This window comes from Moschus berezovskii, chromosome 15, assembly GCF_049115385.1.
Source record: "Moschus berezovskii isolate FMDL1 chromosome 15, NW_MosBer_1.0, whole genome shotgun sequence".
Taxonomy (NCBI): Eukaryota; Metazoa; Chordata; class Mammalia; order Artiodactyla; family Moschidae; genus Moschus; species Moschus berezovskii.
The window spans coordinates 12732928-12757157 of record NC_142474.1 but is presented as its reverse complement, the minus strand read 5'-3'; the positions used below and the strand labels follow the sequence as shown (position 1 = coordinate 12757157).

General features: G+C 44.5%; 1 protein-coding gene across 10 annotated transcripts in view; it reads right to left on the bottom strand.

Annotated features, from left to right (window-relative positions):
- PTPRT (protein tyrosine phosphatase receptor type T) overlaps nt 1-24230 on the bottom strand; it is a 1139542-nt gene that overhangs the window by 129866 nt on the left and 985446 nt on the right. For all 10 annotated transcript variants that reach the window (XM_088843764.1, XM_088843767.1, XM_088843761.1 and 7 more), the window contains one exon: nt 2972-3120. In XM_088843764.1, the coding sequence (XP_088699890.1) occupies nt 2972-3120 (149 nt within the window). The remainder of the gene's footprint in view (nt 1-2971; nt 3121-24230) is intronic.

Below are 24230 nucleotides of genomic sequence, written 5' to 3'. Positions count from 1 at the left end.
GGCTGTGGTGTGGACAAAGGTGGTCCGTAAATACTTGTTTCCTTTCTTCATCCTCTCATAGACCCCCGTCATTCCAAATTGATCTCATCCATGTATTTTTGTTTTTGCCTTTTCATACTGTTCATGGGGTTCAGGAATTAAAAAAAACATCTACTTCTGCTTCATTGACTATGCTAAAACCTCTGACTGTGTGGATCACAACGAACTATGGAAAATTTCTAAAGAGATGGGAATACCAGACCACCTTACCTACCTCCTGAGAAATCTGTATGCAGGTCAAGAAACAACAGCTAGAACTGGACATGGAACAATGGACCGGTTCAAAATTGGGAAAGGAGTACGCCAAGGCTGAATATTATCACCGTGCTTATTTCATTTATATGCAGAATATATCATGAGAAATGCCAGGCTGGATGAAGCCCAAGCTGGAATCAAGATTGCAGGGAGAGATATCAACAACCTCAGATATGCAGATGATACCACTCTAATGACAGAAAGCAAAGAGGAATTAAAGAGCCACTGGATGAGGGTGAAAGAGGGGAGTGAGAAAGTTGGCTTAAACTCAACATTCAAAAAATGAAGATCCTGGCATCTGGCACCATCAGTCAGTCAGTCAGTCAGTTCAGTTGCTCAGTCGCGTCCGGCTCTCCGCGACCCCATGAATCACAGCACGCCAGGCCTCCCTGTCCATCACCAACTCCCGGAGTTCACCCAAACTCATGTCCACAGAGTCGGTGATGCCATCCAGCCATCTCATTCTCTGTCGTCCCCTTCTCCTCCCGCCCCCAACCTTTCCCAGCATCAGAGTCTTTTCCAGTGAGTCAACTCGTCGCATGAGGTGGCCAAAGTATTGCAGTTTCAGCTTTAGCATCAGTCCCTCCAATGAACACCAAGGATTGATCTCCTCTAGAATGGACTGGTTGGATCTCCTTGCAGTACAAGGGACTCTTAAGAGTCTTCTCCAACACCACAGTTCAAAAGCATCAATTCTTTGGCGATCAGCCTTCTTCATAGTCCAACTCTCACATCCATACATGACCACGGGAAAAACTATAGCCTTGACTAGATGGACCTTGGTTGGCAAAGTAATGTCTCTGCTTTTGAATATGCTATCTAGGTTGGTCATAATATCCTTCCAAGGAGTAAGCGTCTTTTAATTTCATGGCTGCAATCAGCATCTGCAGTGATTTTGGAGCCCAAAAAATAAAGTCTGACACTGTTTCCACTGTTTTCCCATCTATTTCCCATGAAGTGATGGGACCAGATGCCATGATCTTTGTTTTCTGAATGTTGAGCTTCAAGCCAACCTTTTCACTCTCCTCTTTCACTTTCATCAAGAGGCTTTTGAGTTCCTCTTCACTTTCTGCCATAAGAGTGGTATCATCTGCATATCTGAGGTTATTGATATTTCTCCTAGCAATCTTGATTCCAGCTTGTGCTTCTTCCAGCCCAGTGTTCCTCATGATGTACTCTGCCATCACTTCATGGCAAATGGATGGGGAAACAATGGAAACATTGTTTTCTTATTTTCTTGGGCTCCAAAATAATTGCAGATGGGGACTGCGGCCATGAAATTAAAAGATGCTCCTTGGAAGAAAAGCTATGACCAATCTAGACAGCATATTAAAAAGCAGAGACATTATTTTGCTGACAAAGGTCTGTCTAGTCAAACCTATGGTTTTTGAAGTAATCATGAATGAATGTGAGAGTTGAAACATCAAGAAAGCTGAGCGCTGAAGAACTGATGCTTTTGATCTATGGTGTTGGAGAAGATTCTTAAGAGTCCCTTGGACTGCAAGGAGATCCAACCAGCCAATCCTAAAGGAAATCAATCCTGAGTATTCACTGGAAGGACTGATGCTGAAGCTCTAATACTTTGGCCACCTGATGCAAAGAGCAGACTCATTGGAAAAGACCCTGATGCTGGGAAAGATTGAGGGTGGGAGGAGAAGGGGACGACAGAGGATGCGATGGTTGGATGGTATCATTGACTCAATAACATGAGTTTGAGCAAACTGCAGGAGAGAGTGAAGGACAGGGAAGCCTAGCGTGCTGCAGTCCACGGAGTCACAGATAGTCAGACACGGCTTACTGACTGAACAATGAACAATAACAACAATGAAGTGATTTTTACAAAATAGGATTTCTTCCCTTTGCCAATGGCACAGTGTGGAGAGAACATGTGCTCTGTTCATATTCCTTTAGATTTCCTGCCTTCCCCAATTTGGAGCAGAGGCTGGGGAATCCAGCATTTCTATGAAAACCAGAAAAAGAACCAGCTTTCAGAAACTTAAGAGCAAAAGTCAGCTCTCTTGAGTCTGATCGCCAAGATAGCTTTAGGTTACTTGTCCTGAGGTTCTCCTTTGGACAGGGGTCAACCCTGAAACTGTGGCCACTTCTATTTGTTTGAGATCCTGTGTTAACTCTGCATAAGAACACCATTGCTTTTGACTTAATGCCACTCGGGAACTGGGCAAGGCTGGGAAGGCATGGCTTCCAGAACTGAATGAGTTATTCGTCAACCATGGGGCTTTGGAGAAAGCGCTTACCTGAGCCTCAGTTTCCTAAGCTGAGAAATGGAGACAGTCGTAACCCATAGGTCATTTATCTTTCGTGGTTTATGTGAAACGCTGCTTTGACAACTCTATGACACTCAACTCAGTATGGCATATTTTTCTCCTTAAGTGTGTAATCGTGCTCTCCTTCTTGTTTCTTGGTTTTAACCTGCTTTCTGTGCAGAAGGTGACTTGCCATTATTTCCATCTGCTTTGGGACGCATTCTGAAATTTTCTTTTTCACCCAGGATGGGTGGCCCTAGTCTTTGACAGGGGACACTTTCATCCTGATGATCCCAGGGAAGCATCCGGCCCCCATGTCCTACAACACCTGACACTGGGAGGGGTCAATAGCAGAGGTACTGGGGTCAAGCCGGACCACAGATATCCCCTTCCCCTTGGTTGGCTCAACTTACCGAATCCATTCACATCCTGTGAGCTAGAGGAGAAGCCTTCATCATTGCGGCTGGAGCTGAGCTTGGCAGTTGGTTTGTCGGCCGAGGCCACGGGCCCCATTTCCCTCTGTGCTCCGCTCTGGGTCTCCTTCTGCTTCTTGGCCAGCTTCCTTTGGGACATGTGCAAGGGGAAAAATCACAGTCAGATGGTGACAGTTGCTTCAAAGGGCTGGAAGATCAGACTGCTCTTTTCCCACCCATCCTCAACCCCCAAACCTGGTGCACTGCCCAGAAACAGGGTCAAGGGAGGTCCTCCAAGGTCAAGGTGGGATAAGCCTAAGTCATCCTGAAACTTTTAATGGCTTCAGTTTCAGAAATATGACATTCATTCTGCCTCACCCCCAACAAAGGGTGTGTTCTTTACTGAGCTTAAAATGGGAAATAATGAGATTTCCATAAGATTTCTCTAACTTTAAAAGGAAGATGTGGTCATGTGGAACTTGTCCTGTGGGGCTCTGAGGGATATTCATAATGAAGTCTGGCCATTCTCTGTGATTGAGCTCATGAAATAACCCACAAAACAATGGTGGATTGAAGTAGGGGCTGGTGGGGGACGGGGGTAAGAGTGGACGTTAGTTAGACCTATAGCTCAAAAGGATAAAAGTTAAAGCAGAACTAGATGTACAGTTATCCCTATAGTAACCCTCAGATATTACATCAGTAATGCCAGATGGGCATTCAGAATAATGATGACAATGATGTTGATGATCTGGAGCAGCCATGCTCAAACTCGTGTACATCAGAATCACTCAGCTGAAAAAGCCCAGGGATCCTAGATTCATTCAAGTAGGACAAGGACTAAATGTCTGCATGGCCACCAAGCTCCCCAGGTGATTCTAACACCAACCGCTCGGATTGAAACCATCCGCTTTGGCATCAGACAGACCTGGGTTCATATCCTCCCTCCACGCGGCCTGTGCCTGTACGAGGCAGGGCAAGTTCCTTAACCTCGTTAAGTTCTGAACGTCACAGGCCAACCTCAGAGGAATTACATGAGGACTAAGTGAGATAAGGCGTATGGAGCACAGTGCCTGGCACACAGTGAATGCTCACCATGTGGCAGCTGCTCTTCTTGCTCTTGTATCATCACTGACTCAACTGCATTCCACTGCTGGAGTCCTCTCTCCAGCAGTCCTGCTGTGGGATCCTACCCCTCACCTGGATTATCAAGTGATGGAGACTTTGGCACCTCACTAGGAGACTGAGGGTTAAAAGTTCGTGTGTGGATTTGAAATTTACTCCCCTTAAATGTCAACTATTGGGTCTTAGATTTATTGTCAGAGATATAAAACTATGACTAACCTGCACACGACAGTTCTTCAAATATTTGTAAATAAAAAAAAAACTAGTCCCTCTGAGTTTACCCAATACGTATCCATCTAAATACAGTAATTTTGTTCCTATGATATGCAAAGCTATGGGCTGCACGTGAAATATCTGGAGGGTAAATTCTTTCAGGACTCTTGCTCCATTTTTCACAGGGCTTGACTTCAAATTCAATCCTGGTCACTCTTACTTTAACACAGAAAGAACAGGTGTTCCAGAGAGGTCAAATTCAGCACTGCATAGAAAATTTCCAAAGTTGAGCCCATCTGATAATGAAACAGGCAGTTTCAAGCGGTAATTAACCCCTGTCAGAGGAGGTATTACATGAAATGATAAACCTAGGCTTCCCAGGTGGCACAGTGGTAAAGACTCTGCCTGCCAATGCAGGAGACGCAAGATATGTGGGTTCGAACCCTGGGTCAGGAAGAGCCCCTGGAGCAGGAAATGGCAAGCAGTTCCAGTATTTTTGCCTGGAAAATTCTAGGACAGAGAAGCCTGGCGGGCTGTAGCTCATGCGGCCACTGAGAGTCAGATACGACTGATATCTGTGTGTGCACACACACACACAGAAATATTTTAGAGACTTCTGCATACATCCTTGCAGGCTAAGCCACTTCAGTCATGTCCGACTCTTTGCAACTCTTTGGAACCTGAGGTATAATCCAGTGACAGGAGAGCTGTTTCTCACCTGTCGGTCCAGAGGGACAAGCAGAGGGAGCAGCCACCAGGACCCAAGAGGTGTTGTGAAGAGGAGGCCATGAAGCAGTGATCTTCTCCCAAAGGATCCAGCCAGTGCTGGATGACCTTGCAGGAAGGGACCCAGAGGCACAGATCCCCTGACTGCATCCTCCCCTCCCACTATGATCTGTTCAGAGTGGCTCACGCCAAAGGCATGGCATCTATTTAGAGTTTGCTTTAGAGACAGAGAACATAGAAGAGAAGCATCTAGAGTGGATCTGGACTTGGAAGAGAAGAGCTTTCGCTTCTCTCATTCTGGCCACAATCTGAAGACAAACGCAGCCTAAAATGGATTTTTTTTTGAACTGGCCTGGGGAAAAGAAGGGGGCTCAGGAATAGAAGTGCATCTTTCGGTTAAAATGCTCTGGCCACAGACACGCTGCTACTAGTGAGACTATTCTAGGCAGACAGAAGAGCCATAAGATATGAAGCATTTGGTCACCTGGGCCTTTCCTCACCATTGGCGGGCAATCAGTCAGCAGGCAGGGGTATGTGAATGAAAGAAAAATGGGTAATTCGGCTTCTGATGACATTTCACAGTTTCATTCTTCATTTATTATCAAAAAGGAGTGTGTTTAAAAATGTATATGTGACCTTCTTAATCATAAATTTGAAAAGATATACAGCAGACCCTCTGCCTCCATCTGAGTTCTGTTCATACTGCCCCAGCAGGAAATAAAAGGAAATCTGATAAGAGAGTTAACTTTCGAACTATAAATGAGTATGTATTGGGGTTCTGATATTTCCTTAGGGCAGAATTCCCAACCAATCTCATTCTATCCAGGGTAAAATAATATGGAGAGAGTTGTCTTAGGCACAAATCATTGGTTTCCAAAGGCATAATAATAATAAAAAGACCTTGGCTGCCTCTATGAAAAGTGGCATTTTATAGTAATATTTGGGTAGCTCTGAACATCTGGGTAAAACAAACAAAAAAAATAATGGAGCCTCTCCAAAGCATATATTTAAAAATTGGACAACTCAGGTTTTTCACATTCTGAGTTTTTAGCCCATGGTTGACACGATGTTTTCATGGTGATGATGATGCTACGTAAAATTTAAAAATATGTAGACAGGTGTTGCAGCTACAAAACGAAATGAAAGGTATGTAGAAGGAAATAAAACATAAAACCATACTTTTGGGATCTTATTCATAATTTAAGTATTAAAAACCAGCCTAGTAACTTAGGGGAACTCCCCTGGTAGTCCAGTGGGTGAGATTCCACGCTCCCAATGCAGGGGGCCCAGGTTCGATTCCTGGTCAGAGAACTAGATCCCACATGCTGCAACTTAGAGTTTGCAAGCTGCAACTAAACATCCTGTATGCTGCAATGAAGATCGAACATCCTGTGTGCCGCAATAAGATCCAGCGCAGTCAGATAAATAATCTAAAAAAAAGTAATTTAGGGAAGATCATATTCACTCCTATGGTCACAGAACTTAGCTGATTTCCCTCTCTCTTATTCCTAAAGAGAGGGGAGCATCCAAACCAGTGAGTGGGGCATATCAGACTCTCAGCGTGTGGCTCCAGGCTTCAACTGGGCCTTATCGTCCACACACATCTCCTTTTAGAAATGGCAGCCCACTCCAGTGTTCTTGCCTGGAGCATCCCAGGGATGGGGGAGCCTGGTGGGCTTCCGTCTCTGGGGTCGCACAGAGTCGGACACGACTGAAGTGACTTAGCAGCAGCTCCCTCACTCCCCTCTCCTAAGCATTCCTCAATACTCCTTCCTCCTCAGTATGCCCCTGTTCTTCTCCCTGGACTACCTCCTTTTTATCCTTCAAGACTCAGTGGCATTCAGATGCCACATCTTCTCTTGCCCCCCCAAACAGATGTATGGTTCTCTCTTCTGGGTGGACTCTTCCACCGAACACATTTATTTAGCACCTGCATGTGCCAGTCTCTGCTCGATGGAAGATCACAGTGTCAAACACCAAACATGACCTTCACCTTTCTAGGACACAGAGACTAATGGCAGAGACAGGCACTAGACAGGGAAATACAGAAAGTGGTATAAAATCACAAGCGTGATGAAAGCCAGGAAGGAACAATATACACGGCAAGAGGACAGCAGCAAATGGCTGGTTTCAACCCTGTCAGGCGATCACGGAGGGCCTCGTTGCCATGTGAACTAAACACTTCACTAACCCAACTGCAGTGATTCAACTCTCCTACCCAGGAAGGCAAGCACCTCTTGGGTGAACCTCTTCCAACCTCCTGGACCTATTCCAACCTCTTGCTGAGTGTCTGGCATGTAGCCGGTGCTCAATAAATTTGCTGTGCAAATTTATGTTTTAAAGTCTACAATCTGAAGTGCAGAAAAGACTGTCATTCTCCTCTGACTACAAATTATAACCACTTAAAAACAGATATATGCAAGGAAAGAGGAAGAAAAAGCTGCATGAAATTAGTTGGGGACCTGAAATATTTCTACTTAATGAATAGTTTTGTCTAATAACTTAGCATTTCCTTCCCAGGATGTCTGAAGAAATGATGGAATGTACACAGAAGGCAGAAACTTCTTTTTTTCCCTCAGAGCCCACAGAATGGCCATAGCTATAGAATGCCTTTAAAAAAAAAATATGACAGCCACATGGAACATGGCATGGGTCACATAACTCACGCAGTCCTCAGATCCCGTAAGGCTCAAGTACCTGTGATTTGCTGAACTTGGAATTTTTTTCTCTAGCTGTTCTGAGATTCCTTCCAATTGGGTCACACAATTTCCCCAGCAGGAGGTACCGAAAGCTGTTAGAAAGCAGGCATTGTACAAGCCTATCTATTCCTCTGCTGGGTCCTTGGAGAGTAGAAGAACATTTCAAGACAGAGCAATCCAAGTTCCCTGCTTCTGACAGGTTGGGACAATGTGACGTGACAGATCACTGGGAGGTCTCCCCGACCTTTGCTTGTTAGCTGAGTGAGGGCTGGTGGCTGGGGATGTGTCCATGAGGGACCATGAGTTCTGTGAATCCTGAGTACCAGTCTTTGTAAGGGAGGGTGGCAGGTGGAATGGCTCAATGGAGAGGACTGTAGGCTGTGAAAGGTTCCAGAATCATGCTATGACAGGAGAAGGAAGAGTGTCTGAAACACACGGGGATGTTTCTCATGGAAAGGAAATATTCTGGAATGCTCTTTTCACACATGTGGTACCTGGCTCTGTGTGGCCCCAGAGGGGAGAATTAGAGCCACCATGTTGGCTGGACACAAGGAAGAAATTTCTAGTAAAGTAGAACTGCTTTGATTTCCCTGGTAGATAAGGATCTGCCTGCTGATGCAGGGGACAGGGGTTTGATCTCTGGTACTGGAAGAGGCCACATGCCACGGGGCAACTAAGCCTGCTGCACCGCAACTACTGAGCCTGCACTCAAGGGCCTGTCGGCTGCGGCTGCTGAAGCCAGTGCACCTGGAGCCTGAGCTCCCGCAACAGGAGAAACCACCACACGGAAAGCCCATGCACTGCGATGAAAAGTAGCCCCTGCTTGCCGCAACTAGAGCAAGTCCTTGCAAAGCAACAAAGAGCCAGTGCAAGCAAAAACAAACAAATAGATAAAATAAAATAAAGTAGAACTGCTTGGGTCTCCTTTGGAAGAGCCTAATGCCTGCATTGACTTTCGCATGTTTTCTTCTTCGGCTACTTTCTCTTCACCTTTTAGGGACCAACTCAAAGGCCCAATGCTCTTAGAAATCATCATCTCCTCCTCAAAGGTAGTAGTTTATTTCTCTCTGCATATTAATTTGTTGAAAAAAGTACTCAGCGAGCACCCACTTTGTACCAGTGCCTGTTAACATAGGATACCATGATGTGAAAAGCCAGACAAGACTCATGCTCTGTGTAAGTTTTTGGAAGTAATGAGCTCCCCATTATTGGAGGGATTCAAGTAGAGACTGAGAAATTATCGGGAAAAGAAGTGATAAGTGATTCCAGCAAAATCCTGCGTGTGTGAACGGAGAACAGGAGATCCCCGCCAAGTGAGAGAGGGTGCTGAATTCCACAGGGCTCTTCCCTGGATGTGAAGAGCCATGCCCACTCTCCAGGGGAGACACTGACCAGACTCTTTCCCTTCCCATAGGGCTTCCCTCGACCCACCCTCTGCTGGCATCTCTGCACAGACTTTAAACACACAGACTGGAAACCTGGAGCCAGAGAGACGTCCATCCACAGGAGGCAGACAAAGAAAACTCAGCTGAAACCAACTCTACTCCTATCAGAAGCCGGTGCTATACTCTGTGAAGCCTGGATGCTTCTGTGCTGACATGACTGAATATCTAATTAAATTTACACGTCAAAACTGGAAGGGAACTGCATCATTCTCATTTTATAAAAGAAACTGAGGCCCAGACAGAGGGGGTGCTTAGCCAAGGCATGTGGCATGTTGGCAGAAGTCACAGGGCCCTACCCTGCCAGCTCAGGACACCTGTTTTAACTTTTCTCCACTTCTCCTTTTGGGACAAAATCAGAAGTGCAAATTCCGTCCAAGGTAACAATTCCAGTCCTCGTTGAATGCGGCAAAACCTCATTAATCCAAATCCCACTAACTCAGAATGACTATAACTGAGGCACAAGCTGGGCAACCCCACAGCAGAGCTGACAGTGTAAACCAGGATATGGAAAACTGCAGGATTAAAAGGCGAACACACCACTTCCTCTTCTCTCAGAAGGCAGCATGGCACAGCAGTTAACATCAGCTTTGGTGCCAGACAGCCTGGCATCAAAACCTGGCTCCATCTCAGACTTGCTGTGTGAGCTCTTGCAAGTTACTCAATCCTTTGCATGTCAGTTTCCTCCTGCCTGCAGAACTGCTGGTAGCATCAGTGTGCCCAGGAAGGGAGGGGGTTTGTGAAGGTTTAAATGGTGTGTAGCAGTTACCAAAGCATTTCCCCCAGTGCATGGCACACAGTAAGCACTCAATAAAAGCTCTCTGGTAACCTTTTATATGCAGCACACAGCCATGTTGATTTAAATGGGCTCATTATTTATTAAATACAAATCGTCTAAAATAGATACCCTGAAGAATGGCTTTTCTCTAAAAACATTTTTTGATGTATTCTGGAGCCGGGCTTCTCAGCCTTGGCTGCATAGATCATTTGGGGAGCTTTAAAATTACTGATGAGATCCTAATTTAATTGGTCTGGGGTGCAGCCTGGGCATCTATCTGGGTTTCTAGACGCTCCCCAGGTGGTTGTAATGTGCCACCAAGCTAAAGCAGCACCAATGTGGAACAGTCGTTCTCCAAGTAGTCTCCAGACCAGCATCATTAGCTCTACCTGGGAACATACTAGAAATACAATTTCTCTGGCCTCATCCCTGACCAACTGAATCAGAAACTCTAGATGAGTGATATGCACTCCAAGCAATCCTAATGCATAACGAAGTGTGATATCCCTGTTCTTGAGAACAAGGTCTTCAGCAGATCGGAATTAATGAAGAGTCCCTACCCCATAGAAGGACTATGGCCAGGAGGTAAGACATCTGGGTGCCGTTCCCATGTCTCTCCGTGAGTTCTCAAGGACACACCACTCCCACTTTCTGGTACTGATGTCACTATGGGCGGGGGGTGGGGGGGAACTAGCATCTAACAATCACTGCAAGAACTGATGCTTTTAAAATGACAGTTTCCAGTTAAATTGTGTTCCCCTAAAACAAGGGTCCCCAGTCTCCCGGGCCTAACACCTGGTGATCTGAGGTGCAGCTGATGTAATAGTAAGAGAAATAAAGTACACAGTAAATGCCATGCGCTTGAACATCCCCAAAACCATTCCTGCCACCCAAGTCCCTGGGAAAACTGTCTTCCATGAAACCATTCCCTGGTGCAAAAAATATTGGGAACTGCTGCCCTAAAAGATATACTGAAGCCCCATGCCAGAGGTTAGGACTTTCATATTTTGTGAATGTGACCTTATTTGGAAATAGGGTCATTTTTTTAATAATCTCAAAAATTTTACTGCATCTTTATAGAATTAGATATTTTACAACTTTAGAAATATTTTACTAAGACGACAGGAAAAAAGTCAATTTAGTAGCATTTGTTTTGTTCATTCATATCCATTCTCAGCAACCTCAAGTTAAAATAATGAAGTATTTCCTTAATGAGATGGTGGTTTCTAAAACTTTTCCCCAAATCCTACTAAAATATCTATAATACAAGAAAAATGAGAGTGCTCACAATTGATCTCAAGTTTTCTACGAGAAAAATTGGTGGCTGATGCAGGCTTGGAAATAGCGTCCTTACAGGTGTAAGCCAGTTAAGGTGGCTCTAATACAGTATGACTACTGTTCTTACAAGGAGAGGGGAATTTAGCTAGAGATGCACAAGGAGGGGGCTGTGTAATGACAGAGGCAGAGAGTGGAGTGAGCCAGCTGCAAGTCGAGGGACGCTGAAGCGTTTATAACCTCCGTCAGAATCGAGAAGCAGCAAGAAAGAGTCTACTTGGAATCTCAAGGGGAGCACATCCCCACGGACTCCTTGATTTTGGACCTCCAGCCTCCAGATCTGTGAGAGAATACATTTAGTTGTTTTAAGCCACCCAGTTTGTGGCACCTTATTATGGCAATCCCAGGAAATGAATATACTAACCATGAAATGATAAATCCCAAGTTTACTGTATTTATTTAATAAACATGCAAATAGCACTTATTTCTTTCTGCAAACCCATCTAACATTGTTCAAAGTAGAGTAGTGCCTCTCTAGGTCCACTATAAAGTCTCTTTCAGACATCCAAGGACTGCAACATAACTGAAGAAATTAGATTCTCAGAAAAACCACATCCTATTGAAGAACGGTCAGCCCAGATACAACTATGGACCACCCCCTCTTTTCTACACCATGCCCTTTGAAACTCAATCATTCCACTTTTGGTCCTCATGACCCTTTTCCTCTCTTGGAAAGTGAATAAAAACTTTCTGTGAATTCTTTCACAACCTGCATCGGCTCACTTTCTAGGCATTATTTAAGGCTATTACAAACATAATTAACTTCTTTAATTCTCTTAATAACTCTGGAAGATTAATAGTATTACTAATTCCATTTTACAGATGAAAGGGTGAGGCAGAGTTGAAGTAGCTCCCCAAAAGCCACCCAAGCTTTAAGAGATGGAGCTGGGATTTAAACCCAGGCAGTCAGGCTCCTGAATGTTCCCTATGATTCCTTGTCATGTCTCACTCACCTAAGGACCTATGCATGTATATTCTTGTGCCCTAGCTTTATCAGCCAGCCCCTCTCCTCTCCAGGCAAACACACACTGACATGGATGAGCACATATATGCAGCCAGAAAGCTCACTTTCATAGCCACTCACATCCTTGAGGCCCCACACATTCTGTCTGCTCATTACTTCTGCTGGGTACCAAACTTGGAAAAGTAACTGGTGGGTGTCCTTCCTCTCCTAATCCCATCATAGCTCAGTTGGTAAAGCATCTGCCTGCAATGTGGGGGACCTGGGTTCAATTCCTGGGTTGGGAAGTTCCCCTGGAGAAGGAAATGGCAACCCACTCCAGTATTCTTGCCTGGAGAATCCTATGGACGGAGGAGCCTGGCACGCTGCAGTTCATGGGAGAGCACGAGTTGGATATGACTTGCTGCTGCTGCTGAGTCACTTCAGTCGTGTCCGACTCTGCGTGACCCCATAGACGGAAGCCCACCAGGCTCCCCCGTCCCTGGGATTCTCCAGGCAAGAACACTGGAGTGGGTTGCCATTTCCTTCTCCAATGTGTGAAAGTGAAAAGTGAAAGTGAAGTCGCTCAGTCGTGTCCGACCCTTAGCGACCCCACGGACTGCAGACTACCAGGCTCCTCCATCCATGGGATTTTCTAGGCAAGAGTACTGGATACGACTTAGGGCTCTCTTTATTTCTTTCCTCTCCTACTCCCACCCCCCTTGCTTGGGGCTTCTCCATGCTTCTACCAGAAGGGCAAAGTTACTGAAGCAACAGCAGCATACACTACCGCAATTCAAAAGGTCAAGGGACCTTGGGCACCGCCACTGTCACCTCCATCTCTCTTGCTCTGTTGTCTGTGCCTCTACCTGTCTGTCCCTGCTTCTCTCACCAGCCTGCATCTGCCTCTCTGTCTTCCTTGCCTGGATGGGCTCTCTTTCTACTGAGGACAGAGTCAGACCCAATCTGACCATCCCCTGGAGCTGGGTAGGGAACCAGCATGGCAGAAGGCCTAAGACAGATGCAAGGCTCTCCTCTTGTTGGGCATCTGGTCACCCTACCCCTCAGATCCTGAAGCAGAGCCTAGTGGGAACAGCATCTATAAGCTCTGAAGCCAGACCGCCTGGGTCCAGCCCTGGCTCCACCACTGACTGGCTATGTGGCCTTGGACAATGACTCAGCCTCTTTGTAACTCAAGTTTCCTCATCTGGTAAATAGGAATGATATAGTGAATTCTTACAACAACCACTCGCAACAGATGCTGAGTTACAAATATTAAAGTCCTTACAATAGGATCTGTCACCTACCAAAGAAGCTCCATATAAGTGTTTGTTAAATACTAAGCAATGGGGAGGAAATTAATGCTTCGAAGGAAAGTGAGGACAGAATCTACGGCTCAGGTAGTGGGAACTTCCTGAATGGTCTCAGGTCACTGAGCTCCAAACCCCTGGGCTAGGCGAACACCCCTCTATTCTTGGTGCTGTGGAAATACCATGCACTTTAGCCCCAGGTTAGACTGGCTCGAACCAGATCATGACTGCGTCTTCATCTCCGTGAGACTCATGTGTAGGAAGATTGTTGATAAGCTCCAGTTCACAGAGTTTCTAGGATGATTAGAAAGAATGTGTTAATTCCTAAGCATAGTCTTGGCCTGTAACAGACACTCAGCAAATGCTGGTTCTTTTTCTGCTCCTTCTTCATACTGGTCATCTGCATTCCTTCTTCCTTGAAGTGAAAGTGCTACTCACTCAGCTGTATCTGACTCTATGCAATCCCATGGATTGTATCCAGACAGGCTCCCCTGTCCATGTTATTCTCCAGGCAAGAATATGGGAGTGGGCAGCCATTCCCTTTTCCAGGGGATCTTCCTGACCCAGGGATCTACTTGCTCTTTTATAAGTTGGCCTTTTGCTGCAAGTGGTGCATGGCAGTGATTCACGAACCTGAGAGTGCATTAGAATCACCTCGGAAGCATGTTAATACAGGGATGGTTGGGCTCTACTCTTGGAGTTTCGGATTTGGTGAGTATGAGGGAAGGCCTGAAAATGTGCATTTCCAACTTTCTAGGAGATGCTGGGACTATCTTGGAGAACTATGGGTCTGTGGGATGTTATCTCCTGCCCATTGGGGAACATGAGCCCTTTATTGGCTGTCTTTTCACCATCAGTCACCTGAAACCTTCTTCCCATCACCCACCCCCATCCCATGTCTCCTCAAACTGCCAATAAGCATACTATACCCTTTAGCTGAGCATTCCCATTTTCCTGGGATTTTATCCCAATAAAATAATAGTAAAAATGGAAAATATATTATGCAGATAATACTGAAAAATGCAGCATCATGTATGCTGGGGGTTGGTTCTCAACCATGGCATGCTGACTTTTGGGCAGGATGATGCTTTGCTGAGGGGGCTGTGCCATGCACTGCAACATATCCAGTTGCATCCTTAGCTTCCACCCGAGAGATTCGCCCACCTCCAGGTGTGACAATCAAACATGTCTTTACCTCCTACAGTGTTGGTGGGAATGTTAAATGGTGCAGCCACTATGGAGAACAGCATGGAGTTTCCCTAAAAAACTAAAAGTACAGCTACCATATGACCCTGCAATCCCACTCCTGGGCTTTATATCCAGACAAAAACATGATCTGAAAGGATATATACGCCCCAATGTTCATTATAGCACTGTTTACAATACCCAAGACACGGAAGCCACCAAAATGTCCATCGACAGAGGAATGGTTAAAGAAGATGTGATACACACACACAATGGAATGTTACTCAGCCATTAAAAAGAATGAAATAACACCATTCGCAGCAACATGGACCTAGAGACTGTCATACTGAGTGAGCTCAGTCAGACAGAGAAGGAGAAATGTCATATGACATAAGAAAGAGACGATACAGATAAACTGACAAAACAAAAAGAGACAGACTTAGAGAAAGAACTTACAGTTGCCGGGGAGAAGGACAGGGGAGAGGAATAGTTCGGGAGTTTGGGATGCACAGGCACACACTGCTATATTTAAATGGATAAACCAACAAGGATCTACTGTCTAGCACATGGAACTCTGCTCAATGTTAGGTGGCAGCCTGGATGGGGAGGGGAGTTCGGGGAGAATGGATACAGGTATATGCATCACCGAATCCCTTCGCTTTCCACCTGAAACTATCACAACATGTTAACCAGCTATACCCAACACAAAATGAAAAGTTAAAAAACATGTTTAGACATCGCCCCATGTCCCTGGGGGGAGGGGAGTGTAGGTAGGCAGACCTGCCCTGACCTGACTGAGATCCACTGGTCAACGAACACCGATGAACATGATAGTTTCACGTTTAGTAAAGACTACCATGTCCCACCATGAGGGCTTCCCTGGTGGCTCAGACAGTAAAGAATCCGCCTGCGGTGCGGGAGACCAGGGTTCGACCCCTGGGTCAGGAAGATCCCCTGGAGAAGGGAATGGCAGCCCACTTGAGTATTCTTGCCTGGAAAATCCCATGGGTGGAGGAGTTCGGCAGGCTACAGTCTATGGGGTCGCAAAGAGTTGGACACGACTGAGTGAGTTCACTTCACTTCACTCACACCATGTGCTAGGTACCTTGCAACCACTGGCAATCCTCACATATAGTAACACTATAAAGTGGTGGTTATTTCTTCTGTTTCAGAGATGAGGGATCTGAGGCTCACGGAGTTAATCCTAAACTCCTAAAACAGGTAAAGGGACCAGGTGGGATCTGACCCTCGGTTCTTCAGCCTGAAGAGCCCTGCTCTCTCTCTCTCAGCCTCCTCAGATTCTTCTCTTGGACAGAAAATGATCAGCTACAGCCTCATAAATGTCTAACAATAGGGGGCCCATTCAGGGAGTTATGGTGCATCCCTGGATGATATTATGCAGCTATTAAAGTGACGGAGCACCATTAAAAATGAGAACTATGTCACCACATAGGAAAGTGCTAACTGGATTACATTAAGTTAAAAAAAAAACAACAACTGGAAAATAAAACTGTGCCTACACTGTGATTACTACTATGAGAAAGTATGTCTAAGCTGATGTGTTAGATTGAACGTATTAAGGATAATTTTCCTTTCTTCTTTGATATTCGTTACTGTTATCAGAATGTCTTTACGATCATTATTTTTAAGCAGCACCAGTTTAATGAAATTCGAGATGTTAGCTTTGTCATAGGTGTGTCTTCACCTGAATTAGTGGAATCCAAGCTACTCTAAATCTTTGAGTGAGGCAGGGCTTTGGCACACTCTTGCTCCCCCTGCACCCAACAGCACTGGTGCTGTATGTTTCTGAACCAGCACATCTTTCCTTGAGCTGACCAGCTTTCTCCGAGCTCAGCCAGCTGGAAACAGAAAAAATGGCTCTGGAAGCAGCGGTGTGGATCACCTGGGGAGTCAGGGCTGTTAGGAACATAGTTTGTGAACAGCAGATGTATCGGTCCATCAGAGGGTACTGAGCAGTGCACTGGTCTCATGCATTATGCATTAAGTGTGGCCGGGCACCCTGGCCTGGCCGTGTGGGAGAAGTCTTGCACAAGGAACATCTGATGAACTGATTGAAACGTCAAAATGTCATTACGGATAAATGAATGGAGGTGTTCCTGTGGCTGTTAAGAGGCAGTGCCGGCAAGATGACAGGCAGCCGGCAGGCTGTTCCTGAGCCCAAAACAGCCGGCGTTTGCCATGGAGATTCATGGTCTTTATGCAATGTGAGGTGCTTTGCGGGGAGAAGAATAAACAGAAGTGCTCCAGCACTTATGCACCGTAAAATCACAAGCATGAGATAAATTAATTAGTGTACACTAGAAAGGCGGCTGGTCTGTCTGTGCTCCTGGGGAAAGCCAGAACGGATGGCACCGGGCTGGAGATGACGGGTCGGTCTCAACACCAGCCGCCGAAAGAAAGCAGTGGAGTTTAATGTGCAGTCGTAAACTGCAGCTGATGGAGAGATACGTGCGGTCTGTGTTTGCTTTTTTCCAGGTAACATTTCTGTCTACTGCTCCAAGCTCTTTGTGTCTGTGGGCCAAGAGTCTTAGGGCAGTAGTCCCCAACCTTTTTGGCACCAGGGTCCAGTTTCGTGGAAGATAATTTTTGCATGGATGAGAGGAGATGGTTTTGGGATGATTCAAGTACATTATTCTGCACTTTATTTCTATTATTATTACATCAGCTCCACCTAAGAGCATCAGGCATTAGCTCCTGGAGGTTGGGGACCCCTGTCTTAGATGACTCCAGGGAGACCTGGAACGGCTTGCTTCTAATGCTACCATGAGTGACGGTGGAGGGTGATGATGGTAAAGAAGTCCCTCAACACGGGGGGAAGCTCTCAGGAAGCCTGACTTCCCTTGTGGCATCCTACAGAGGGGGTGGTCCATTCTCCGGTGATGGGAGGCTCACTACCTCACATTCAACTGGTTCTGTGGGAAAAGCATTGTTAGGAAGTTCTTTACGCTCCTCCAGCATTTTCCTCCGGGAACTTAACAACAACCAAAGTAACGAGAGTAGCTAAAGCTCACTGAGCGTTTGCTAGGTGCCAGGCACTGTGCCCTGGTCAGGTTACCACTTTTCTTGCATCAGCCCCATATTACAGTGTAGGAAAAGGAAGACCAGAAAGGGTGGGGAACATGCTCGGGACTACACAGCCTGTATATGGCAGAGCAAGACCCAAACCCAGGTCTGCTTAGAACTAAACTGTAACATCTGAACTATTACACAGTTTCAAGCTCCAAAATCCTCTTAACACTGCCTGGCTTTTTTGAGCAACACAGAATATAAGAAGGCCAGACAGATGGGAACTAACAGTTTGAACACGTGCTGGGTACTTTGCTAAGTAGCTGGTCTGGGTTAGCCTCCTCCATCTTTTCACACGACGGCCTTCTGGATGTGAGGTAAGTTACTATTTCTCCACCCAAGACCTCTCTTTTCTTTTTTGGTTTGTTTCCATGTACATTTATTTTTTATATACGAAAGTCAGTCTAATTTACACTTAACAATGAGCAGTTAGAATATGAAATAAAAAGAACAGCACCATTTATAACTGCACACACACACATAAGGAACATTCAGGTATAAGTCCACCAAAATATGCATGGGACCTGCATGCCGAAAACTACAAGAGGGTGATTACAGACACTGAAGTAGACCCACGCAAATGAATAGTCATATCATGTTCCTGGCCAGATGACTCAATATCGTTAAGATGGCAGATCTTACCAGACTGATTTACAGATTCAAGGAAAGCCCAATCAAAAGCCATCACGATTTCTTACAGACACAAACAAGCTGATTCTAAAATGCTATTGTACATTTATTCTTAAAGAAAGAAGCGGGGGAAGCCTTCAAACCTTAACTGTTCAGAAAATGAAACGTGACACCTGTTGTCATATTAACTATCATAATCATCTGGGTACATTTTAAATAAAATTATTTCTCTATGTCTGGCAGAGCTGAGTATGAATAAAATCCCCTCCATGGCACAATCCTATTTATAAGACACTCTAAACAAAACCATCTTACGAGACAAAAGTTTGCTCTATAAAATTAGAAGTGGGACTCAAGAGACCTATTTTTAAAAAGTCACAAAGCAACCCTAATCCTATCCCTCTTTAATCTCTGTCCATATTTCTCCAAAGCAGATTATAAAATGTCATAAAATTGTAAACAGGTGATCAATCTTGTTCCTGTTTGATTCCTGTCCCTTTAATACAGTGAGTGTGTATTGAAAGGAATGTCCCCTGACCTCATTACAATTTGGAACAAGGTGTTATAAACTTTCAGGTAGGGACCAACGTTGATGGGATAAGTGATGACTGACTTATTCATCACTTATCCTACCTGGTCTGAGAGGGTGTACCTCTTATCAGTTTTACTGCCATATAAATTCTTCAGAATTATTGTCATACCACCTCCCAACCCACGATAAGATCACAGCACTAGTAACTGGCAACTCTCTGTTTCAGAGATTTCTTTCTTCCTATAGTCTGTGCCCTGGTCACTATGGTGAGCCTCCATTTCCTTACACTTAAAATGATACTTCCTCACTGAAGAGACCAAAAAAACAAATCTCAAGAGATATCTACAGGAAAGTACTTTATACACTGCACAACATGAGTGGACATATTAATATAAAACAAAATACGAAAATAACAATAACTACAATGTGCTGAGCACCTTCTAATGTACTAGACACAGAATAGATGCTGCACGTGTAATACTGATAAATTCTCACAGAAACCCTCCAAGTTTGGTCTTACTATTCCCCTTTTATAAGATGTGGAAACAGAGGCTTGGAGAAGTTAGGTTAGACAGTAGGAGTCCAAGGTTCAAATGCAAATGGAATCCATGTTCTTTTACTACAATGCTGCTCCAAAGTTTCAAGTACTATTCTCTTCACTGTTCAGAGCTAAGGCTGTTTAAAATCCTTAAGGAGTGGGAGATGAGGTTACAGAAGTATGATTTATTCAGTAAACTGCCCCCAGGCTGGATGGCTGGAAGACACCTGCCTGGCAATACAGTGGATGGATATACTTTGCATCAGCCATGGATCTCCTGGAAAAACCTTAGACCCTACATTTTCATGGTAGGTTTACTGTGTAAAGCAAAGATAAAAGAACGTTTGAAATATCACATCACCCATATCTAAACTTAGATTTTTCACCAGAAATTCTCTCTCTCATCAGTAGATGTCCAAATAATAAATGGCACAGGGAAGCAAGAACAAAGTAAAATAAAGTATAGGCATTCTTAGCTTTTCTCCATTTCTAGGAAAGTGTATTGTCGCCAAGCTGTTTTCCAAAACAAAACAAGCCGCCTTTAATCCCGAGGCTCAATTTGGCTTATAACCTTAATAAAACCATATTTTCACTCTTTACATAAACAAAATCCTCCCAGTAAAAATAGGGTATTGGTCAGACTAATCTTTCAATATTTCCTCTTAAAAAACATGGGTAGCCGTAATATGCCCAATATTTCCCACTTTTTCAGAATGTTCTGCATAGTGGTTCAAAGCCACTGGAAGGAAAAATTGCTCTAGAAATGAGCTTATTTACAAAACATGAAATGGACTCACAGACATAGAAAACAAACTTAAAGTTACCGAACAGGAGGGAGGAGGGATAAAGTAGGAGTTTGGGATTAAAATATACACACTATTGTATATAAAATAGATAACCAACAAGGACCCACTGTACAGCACGGGGAACTATATTCAATATCTTGTAATAACCTATAATGGAAGAGAATGCAAAAAAAAGATATATATTTATAGATGTATAACCAAATCACTTTGCTGGACACCTGAAACTAATAGAACCTTGTAAATCAACTATTTACAAGAAAAACTTAAACCAAGAAACAATAAAATTGTTCCAGAAAGAAGTTCATCCAACACTCTTTTATTCTGATGAGAATGATTTCATAAGAAGTATTGAGCTTCTTGAGGTTTCATTAATGAAGGGAATGCTTATGAACAAGTATTTCTTAGGAGACTGATCGTGGTTGAGGAGTTTTTATTCCATCAGTACCACTATGAGGAGTAATTGCTAAGAGATATTAAATACTATTTTAAAATGTGCCTGGGCTGTTTTGCCGTTCATTAAATGGTCTACACACAATTATGAACAGCATAAGGACTGTCTACCTCAATACCTACAGAAAGGAAATGGTGCTATCAAATAGCCATCTATCTTCTATGGACCCTGCCCTCCACACTCAGGTTCCAACATTTTAACCAAAGCTGTAGCTGTTTGATAATCTAGTGGGGCTAAATTTTCATCTGAGGTTCTCGGTTAGGTGGCCAGACCAAGAAATGCCTATATTCCATGATCCTGGCTTCTCAAACTCTCCCACGTGAGTGGTTCTCAACAAAGGTTTCAGGTCAGAATAACCTGGAGAACTTTAAAATGCCTTGGCAACACTCGAGAACAGTGGAATCAGTTCGCTAATCTTTCTTTTTAGGTTGTGGCTGTGGTCCCTTCCCTGCGTGGCTGTTCTTTTGAAATATATACCAATTCATCTGAGCCCTGTTCCCAGGCAAGAGCAACGTTCCCAACACTGCTCCGAGTAGAGTAGCCCCTTCCACGTTCCGAAGGAAAACCATGCCCCATTTCAGGCAGGTTTTCACAGCCACACCACATAGGACAAACTTGTCCCCCTGTCCCTATATTTAGAAATATGCAGCCCTTCAACTTTCAACCCCAGCCTTTTCTGGTCTTTCTTTCTTTCTCTTTCTCTGCCCACTGGTCCACTTTTCTCTGCCCACTGGTCCATGAAATCTTCTTGTGCTCAAATGACATTGTCTACTTTTGTGGTTTTTGCCAGAATCATTAATTGACTCTGAGCTCTCGCAGAGATGGCAACCAGGAGTGGGGGTGTCCTATCCGATTGCTCAGAGGAGTTTTGGAAGTTTAAGAATCACCATCTACAACTGCCCTACCTTCATTCTATTTGGCAAATTCTTCTTTCATGTAACTTATGCTTAAAGTTAATAAAACATTATCTTCCCCCATTCCTGACACACTGCAACTGCTGTTCTAGCTTAGCTCTACCATTTGATAAATGACAACAATCTAATGAAATGCAATTGAAATGGAAACCAAAAGGGGATGTACATTATATCATTTAATGTGTTAAGATGACCCCATGACTTCAGCACTATCATTCCATTTTACAGATGAGAAACTGAGACTCTGAGTGCTTAGAACTCACAGCTGCTAAGCAGTGGAACTAGGATTCAAACTTTCTCCTTTCTACTCCAGCCCTTTCTTCCTCTTTTTTTCTCTGTCCAAGTTTTTCCCAGCATGTCACCTACCTGGTCATAAAAGTTGTGTGTGTGTTTCTGTGTGTTATTTCAAGATAATGAGCCCAGGGAAAAAAGTGAGTGAATGTGTTATTTCTTTGGCAAAACATCTTGCCTCTGTTCTGTACCAAGCATCCTATTTGGCCCTTTAGCCCATGATATCTTTCCTCAAAGCAGAAATCAGACACTTCCTTCCTTTGTCATGTTTCACTGCTCCTCTTTCATGTGTTTACAATATTATTTTATAACTATTAACATGTCCAAGTCACGTTTTAAGCTCCTTGAGAGAAGGGTATTCCTTTCAAGTGAAAGTATTAGTTGCTCAGTTATGTCTGACTCTGTGACCCCATGGACTGTAGCCTGCCAGGCTCCTCTGTCCATGGAATTCTGTAGGCAAGAATACTAGAGTGGGTAGCCATTCCCTTCTCCAGGGGATCTTTCTAACCCAGGGATTGAACCCTGGTTTCCTGCATTAGAGACAGATTCTTTACTGCCTGAGCCAGCAGGGAAGCCATTTCTTTCAAAATACTTATTTACACCTAGCTCAGTGCTTAGTACAAAGGAATTGCTCAGTAAACGTTCGTGAATGAAAAGAATGGCTCTTAAACATCACAGCTGTTCTGAAATGTAGGTGTTATTACTTCCATTTTACAGATGAGAAACTGAGGTTGAGATGGAATGAAGTCACCTAACTGAAACTGGAGCCAGTACGCCCAGGGTTTTTTCCTACACAGCACAGAAACCTGTCTAATAATATCTTGCTAAGTACCTCAAAGCCCAACGAGACAACTAGGTAATAAGTGGGAAAGCACTTTGGAAGAGAGAAAGCTGTATACACAAACAAGATGCAATCATTATCATCATCATCAACATTGCAAAGCTTAACTAAAGCACTTCCTTCCATTAAAAGCACTTTGCTGAAACACTTAGAAAGGCATTTTCCACTTTGTGCATCTCAGGATCTTATCTTTGCTACAGCCCTAGCAGCAAGAGTTGTTCTCAGTTTGGGGATATTTGCTGAAGGTAAGTGCTTTCAGAACTGAAATCTGTTCCTGCCCTGGTGACACATTGTTAAGGGGGCACCATGGCTGGGCACTTAGTTCTCTGCTGCTGCTGCTGCTGCTAAGTCGCTTCAGTCGTGTCCGACTCTGTGCGACCCCATAGACGGCAGCCCACCAGGCTCCACCGTCCCTGGGATTCTCCAGGTTCTCTAGCTGACCCTAATTCTCTCTTCTGGCTGATTCAGAAACAGGATCTTACTACACTCTTCTGGGCTACACCATGAGCTTCCCGAGGCAGAAGCTGTATAGGAAGAGGCCCACAGTACTCCTGCCCAGAGCAGGCACAGGTGAGACGCAAATGCTGATGAATGAACGACGGTCTAAGGAAGGACTTCTTAGAGTTTACTTATCAGTGGTCAACAAAGGCGGTAACCCAATTAGTTTGTAAACAGTGTCCACAGACAATGAAGTATGCATGTCCAAGTGGTAGGGGGCCATATACACACATACATACATATATATATATATATATATATATATATATATTCAAATCTACTAGTCAATGGAGAGTGACCAAACTATGGGGGTTCACAGGTTGGGCTCCTGGAAATTTGACGTTCAGAGATTGGCATGTAGGAGATGTATTAGAAGGAGCTTCTGGGGCGGGGGGGTGTCAACATCTGGGGGAGGGGAAGAGAGGGGAGGGGAGGGCAGGAGGTAAGGAGGGAAGGAGAAGGGAAGGAAAGAGAGGTACAGGGAGGGGAGGGGAGGGAGGGGTAGAGAGGGGAGGAGAGGGGAAAGTGGGCAGAGGGGAATTTGAATGGTGATGTAGCTGCAGTGAGGGTTTAAGCCAACCCCGTGGGCAACTCTGATACTGGACTGATTTTTACATCCTGTAAAAGTCAGCTATTGATCAGTTATTGAAGGACCTTGGGTGAGGCAGTTCTGAAGACCAAGTTATCCCAAAGAGGGCAGTGAGCCAAGAACTGTCCGTCAACAGCGGTTGTAGTACCTGAGGGGTAAGTCCATCCCTGAAGGTGGATCTGAGCAGTGACCACAACAGTGTCCACAGAGACTTCTCTTTCCTTCCCTCTTTCGCTAGGTCACTCCTCTCCATCATGAGACTCTTTTACCTTCTTTATAAAGTTCAAATGTGTTTATGGAATAGAAACATGTAGAATCACACACCTTTCTAA